Source organism: Silurus aristotelis, assembly GCF_946808225.1.
Source record: "Silurus aristotelis genome assembly, contig: scaffold_257, whole genome shotgun sequence".
Taxonomy (NCBI): domain Eukaryota; kingdom Metazoa; phylum Chordata; class Actinopteri; order Siluriformes; family Siluridae; genus Silurus; species Silurus aristotelis.
In genome coordinates, this window is record NW_028149011.1 from 5001 (window position 1) to 11628 (window position 6628).

Below are 6628 nucleotides of genomic sequence, written 5' to 3' on the forward strand. Positions count from 1 at the left end.
TACTGTTAGATCAGGGGCTAGATAAGTGCTGTAACTACCTGTACCTGTAATCAACACTGCACCTGTACCTGAAATCAACACTGCACATGTACCTTTAATTAACACTGCACATGTAATCTACACTGCACATGTACCTTTAATTAACACTGCATCTGTAATTAACACTGCATCTGTAATTAACACTGCATCTGTAATTAACACTGCACCTGTAATCTACACTGCATTTGTACCTGTAATTATCACTGCACCTGTAAATATCACTTCACCTGTAATTAGCGCAGTATTAATGCAGTGTTAGCACAGTATTAATGCAGTGTTAGTGCAATATTAGCGCAGTATTAAAGCAGTATTAATGCAGTGTTAGCACAGTATTAATGCAGTGTTAGTGCAATATTAGCGCAGTATTAAAGCAGTATTAATGCAGTGTTAGCACAGTATTAATGCAGTGTTAATGCAGTATTAGTGCAGTATTAGCGCAGTATTATCACTCAGTGTTAGCACAGTATTAGCGCAGTATTTAGTGCAGTGTTAATGCAGTATTAGCACAGTATTAATGCAGTATTTGGTGCAGTATTAGCACAGTATTAGTGCAGTATTAGTGCGGTGTTATCGCAGTATTAGCGCAGTATTTAGTGCAGTATTAATTCGGTGTTATCGCAGTATTAGCACAGTGTTAGCACAGTATTAGCGCAGTATTTAGTGCAGTATTAATGCAGTATTAGCACAGTATTAATGCAGTATTTAGCGCAGTATTAATGCAGTATTAGCACAGTATTAATGATGTATTAGCACAGTATTAATGATGTATTAGCACAGTATTAATGCAGTATTAGCACAGTATTAATGCAGTATTAGCACAGTATTAGTGCAGTATTAGCACAGTATTAGTGCAGTATTAGCACAGTATTAATGATGTATTAGCACAGTATTAATGATGTATTAGCACAGTATTAATGCAGTATTAGCACAGTATTAATGCAGTATTAGCACAGTATTAGTGCAGTATTAGCACAGTATTAGTGCAGTATTAATTCGGTGTTATCGCAGTATTAGCACAGTGTTAGCACAGTATAAGCGCAGTATTTAGTGCAGTATTTAGCGCAGTATTAATGCAGTATTAGCACAGTATTAATGCAGTATTAGCACAGTATTAATGCAGTATTAGCACAGTATTAATGCAGTATTAGCACAGTATTAGTGCAGTATTAATGCGGTGTTATCGCAGTATTAGCGCAGTATTAGTGCAGTATTAATGCGGTGTTATCGCAGTATTAGCACAGTGTTAGCACAGTATTAGTGCAGTATTTAGTGCAGTATTAGCACAGTATTAATGCAGTATTAGCGCAGTATTAATGCAGTATTAGTGCAGTATTAGCACAGTATTAGTGCAGTATTAATTCGGTGTTATCGCAGTATTAGCACAGTATTAGCGCAGTATTTAGTGCAGTATTTAGCGCAGTATTAATGCAGTATTAGCACAGTATTAATGCAGTATTAGCACAGTATTAATGCAGTATTAGCACAGTATTAGTGCAGTATTAGCACAGTATTAGTGCAGTATTAATGCGGTGTTATCGCAGTATTAGCGCAGTATTAGTGCAGTATTAATGCGGTGTTATCGCAGTATTAGCAGTGTTAGCACAGTATTAGCGCAGTATTTAGTGCAGTATTTAGCGCAGTATTAGCACAGTATTAATGCAGTATTAGCACAGTATTAATGCAGTATTAGCACAGTATTAGTGCAGTATTAGCACAGTATTAGTGCAGTATTAATGCGGTGTTATCGCAGTATTAGCGCAGTATTAGTGCAGTATTAATGCGGTGTTATCGCAGTATTAGCGCAGTATTAGTGCAGTATTAATGCGGTGTTATCGCAGTATTAGCACAGTGTTAGCACAGTATTAGTGCAGTATTTAGTGCAGTATTAGCACAGTATTAATGCAGTATTAGCACAGTATTAATGCAGTATTAGCACAGTATTAATGCAGTATTAGCGCAGTATTAATGCAGTATTAGTGCAGTATTAGCACAGTATTAGTGCAGTATTAATTCGGTGTTATCGCAGGTATTAGCACAGTGTTAGCACAGTATTAGCGCAGTATTTAGTGCAGTATTTAGCGCAGTATTAATGCAGTATTAGCACAGTATTAATGCAGTATTAATGCAGTATTAGCACAGTATTAATGCAGTATTAGCACAGTATTAGTGCAGTATTAATGCGGTGTTATCGCAGTATTAGCACAGTGTTAGCACAGTGTTAGCACAGTATTAGTGCAGTATTTAGTGCAGTATTTAGTGCAGTATTAATGCAGTATTAGCACAGTATTAATGCAGTATTAGCGCAGTATTTAGCGCAGTATTTAGCGCAGTACCTGGATCTGCCTGCCACACTCCAGCGTGACGAGTTTGTGACACTTCTTGTGGACGAGCAGTTTGCAGCTGATGCACTTGTAGCCCTGACGGCCGAGACCCCAGATCCGATCAGAGCAGATAGCACAGTGGGCACGCTGAACACACACACACACACACACACACACACACACACACACACACACACACACACACACACACACACAGTGTTAATGTGCTAAAGGCCACAGAGTGTTAAAGTGCATTGTTTGTATTATTATTATTATTATTATAGTTATTATGAGTGATGATCAGTACCCTGTTGAAGCGCTTGGCCTGGAAGGCGTGTCCATTAGCGTAGTACAGCTTCCTCCAGCGCCGAGCTCCACGCCGATATATTGACTCTAAGCGCGCACACACACACACACACACACACACACACACACACACACACACACACACACACACACACACACACACACACAGTATCTCTCTGTCAGGTGAACTTAGATTAACACAACACACTCCTTATGGTTAGATCATGCCCCAAAAATCTAAACATCATAAACATTTGAATTATAAATAATGGTATGTGTTTGTGTGTGTGTGTGTGTGTGTGTGTGTGTGTGTGTGTGTGTGTGTGTGTGTAAGGAGACTCACTGTCCTCTCCTGGACACGGCATGCCGGGTTTCTCTGGGACACACGGAAATACTACGGAACACATAGGCACAGTCAGATTCATTCCCCCTGACACACACACACACACACACACACACACACACACACACACACACACACTCCTTAGTGAAGATTTCAGGGTTTGGAGTTACACTCACCGTGGATAATAAGCTCAGAGTCTTTGTTCAGCTCGTACAGACGAAGGGCTTCTTCCAGCTCCAGCTGAGATGACACTGTGCAGGGGTCTCCTACACACACACACACACACACACACACACGCTAAACACGTCAATCATCGGATCGTGATATATCTCATTACAGTTTATACACCCCGGACATAAGATTATAACAATGGGTGTGTGTGTGTGTGTGTGTGTGTGTGTGTGTGTGTGTGTGTGTGTGTGTGTGCACGTGTGTGAGAGAAAGACCTTCTTCATCTATCCACTTCATGGTGAAAAGCTGGTCATTGTCCAGAGAGCACATGTCCCTCACCTCACTGTACAGACAATCATATGAGATGGACGGCTCAAAGTGTGTGATCATGATGTCCCTGAGAAAGAGAGAGAGAGAAAGAGGGAGAAAAAGATGTACATACCAAATATAAACATACTGATCAAACTGTATAAAAAAATATCTCAGACATCTTAGCAGAACCAGAAACTGACAAGCTGATGAAGAAGAGAGAGAGGACAGGAAGTGATGAAGAAGAGAGAGAGGACAGGAGGTGATGAAGAAGAGAGAGAGGACAGGAGGTGATGAAGAAGAGAGAGAGGACAGGAGGTGATGAAGAAGAGAGAGAGGACAGGAGGTGATGAAAAAGAGAGAGAGGACAGGAGGTAATGAAAAAGTGAGAGAGGACAGGAGGTAATGAAGAAGAGAAAGAAGACAGGAGGTGATGGAGAAGAGAGAGAGGACAGGAGGTGATGGAGAAGAGAGAGAGGACAGGAGGTAATGAAGAAGAGAGAGAAGACAGAAGGTGATGAAGAAGAGAGAGAGGACAGGAGGTGATGAAGAAGAGAGAGAGGACAGGAGGTGATGAAGAAGAGAGAGAAGACAGGAGCCGATGAGAGAGAGGACCGGAGGTGACGAAGAAGTGAGAGAGGACGGGAGGTAACGAAGAAGAGAGAGAAGACGGGAGGTAACGAAGCAGAGAGAGAAGACGGGAGGTAACGAAGAAGAGAGAGAAGACGGGAGGTAACGAAGCAGAGAGAGAAGACGGGAGGTAACGAAGCAGAGAGAGAAGACGGGAGGTAACGAAGCAGAGAGAGAAGACGGGAGGTAACGAAGAAGAGAGAGAAGACGGGAGGTAACGAAGAAGAGAGAGAAGACGGGAGGTAACGAAGAAGAGAGAGAAGACGGGAGGTAACGAAGAAGAGAGAGAAGACGGGAGGTAACGAAGAAGAGAGAGAAGACGGGAGGTAACGAAGAAGAGAGAGAAGACGGGAGGTAACGAAGAAGAGAGAGAAGACAGGAGGTAACGAAGAAGAGAGAGAAGACAGGAGGTAATGAAGAAGAGAGAGAAGACAGGAGGTAATGAAGAAGAGAGAGAAGACAGGAGGTAATGAAGAAGAGAGAGAAGACAGGAGGTAATGAAGAAGAGAGAGAAGACAGGAGGTAATGAAGAAGAGAGAGAAGACAGGAGGTAATGAAGAAGAGAGAGAAGACAGGAGGTAATGAAGAAGAGAGAGAAGACAGGAGGTGATGAAAAAGAGAGAGAGGACAGGAGGTGATGAAAAAGAGAGAGAGGACAGGAGGTGATGAAAAAGAGAGAGAGGACAGGAGGTGATGAAAAAGAGAGAGAGGACAGGAGGTGATGAAAAAGAGAGAGAGGACAGGAGGTGATGAAAAAGAGAGAGAGGACAGGAGGTGATGAAAAAGAGAGAGAGGACAGGAGGTGATGAAAAAGAGAGAGAGGACAGGAGGTAATGAAGAAGAGAGAGAAGACAGGAGGTGATGAAGCAGAGAGAGAGGACAGGAGGTGATGTAGAAGAGAGAGAGGACAGGAGGTGATGAAGAGAGAGAGGACAGGAGGTAATGAAGAAGAGAGAGAAGACAGGAGGTGATGAAGCAGAGAGAGAGGACAGGAGGTGATGAAGCAGAGAGAGAGGACAGGAGGTGATGAAAAAGAGAGAGAGGACAGGAGGTGATGAAGAGAGAGAGGACAGGAGGTGATGAAAAAGAGAGAGAGGACAGGAGGTGATGAAGAAGAGAGAGAGGACAGGAGGTGATGAAGAAGAGAGAGAGGACAGGAGGTGATGAAGAAGAGAGAGAGGACAGGAAGTGATGAAGAAGAGAGAGAGGACAGGAAGTGATGAAGAAGAGAGAGAGGACAGGAGGTGATGAAGAAGAGAGAGAGGACAGGAGGTGATGAAGAAGAGAGAGAGGACAGGAAGTGATGAAGAAGAGAGAGAGGACAGGAAGTGATGAAGAAGAGAGAGAGGACAGGAGGTGATGAAGAAGAGAGAGAGGACAGGAGGTGATGAAGAAGAGAGAGAGGACAGGAAGTGATGAAGAAGAGAGAGAGGACAGGAAGTGATGAAGAAGAGAGAGAGGACAGGAGGTGATGAAAAAGAGAGAGAGGACAGGAGGTGATGAAGAAGAGAGAGAGGACAGGAGGTGATGAAGAAGAGAGAGAAGACAGGAGGTGATGAAGAAGAGAGAGAGGACAGGAAGTGATGAAGAAGAGAGAGAGGACAGGAAGTGATGAAGAAGAGAGAAGAAATTATAAGGTATCTATCCCTCACATGTTCTAAATGACCCTGACTGAAGAATGTCCTTCTGTATTGTAAGTTCTATTGGAAACCCAATGTTTCTAATTATGCACCATGAAGGTTGGATTATGACTGAGCCTGGTCTGATAGAAGTGTCTGATCTCTCTACAGAATTGGAACATTTAGACCCTCACTGCAGACTGGTTGAGGAACATCATCTCCAGACACAAAGGCTCCTCCAGAAAATAGAGCAGAAACACTGATGAAGTCAAGTTCTCTTCTCTGGACCTTAGACCAGTTTTGCCACATCTTTACGGTTTTAGCCTTGGCTAAGACTAGTACGGAAATCTTGGGTCATGTGACTCCTGCAGTTCCTCCTCCCCCACCCACACCCACACCCACACACATTTGTGTAAGGTCACACTGCTGGAATACTCCTGTACACGTCAGCTCATTTCTGTAGGAATGATAAACACTCATCCTCCTCTTCCTCCATCAACACCTCCCACTGCAGCCCTGCCAGGCTGATATATCTCATCAACAACTCATCCCTCTCACCTACATCTCACCCATCTCTCATCTACATCTAACTCATTTCTCATCCACATCTTTCCCACCTCTCACCAACATCTTAACCACTTCTCACTCACCTCTCATCCACATCTCACACATTGAAGAAGTCTGTGTTCCCTGATCTGTTTGATCTTTACATGGTCACATCTGATCTCAGTCCAATCATTATTCTCAAATATTAACTTTATTATTACAATAATAACCACAGATAGAGAGAGAGAGAGACTGAAAGAGAGACTGAAGGAGAGAAAGACTGAAAGTGAGAAAGAGAGAGATGAAAAGACAGAGACAGAGAGACTAAAAGACAAAAATAGACA

General features: G+C 42.8%; 1 protein-coding gene across 2 annotated transcripts in view; it reads right to left on the minus strand.

The window, feature by feature from the left end:
- The window catches only part of prkci (protein kinase C, iota), a 7594-nt gene extending 3987 nt beyond the window's left edge, over positions 1 to 3607 (minus strand). For both annotated transcript variants that reach the window (XM_083570915.1, XM_083570914.1), the window contains exons 1-5: positions 3456 to 3607; positions 3186 to 3275; positions 3010 to 3060; positions 2668 to 2753; positions 2373 to 2507 (exon numbers count right to left, since the gene is read on the minus strand). In XM_083570915.1, the coding sequence (XP_083427041.1) occupies positions 2373 to 2507; positions 2668 to 2753; positions 3010 to 3060; positions 3186 to 3275; positions 3456 to 3570 (477 nt within the window). In that variant the 5' untranslated portion in view covers positions 3571 to 3607. The remainder of the gene's footprint in view (positions 1 to 2372; positions 2508 to 2667; positions 2754 to 3009; positions 3061 to 3185; positions 3276 to 3455) is intronic.
- Positions 3608 to 6628: the final 3021 nt, after the last annotated feature.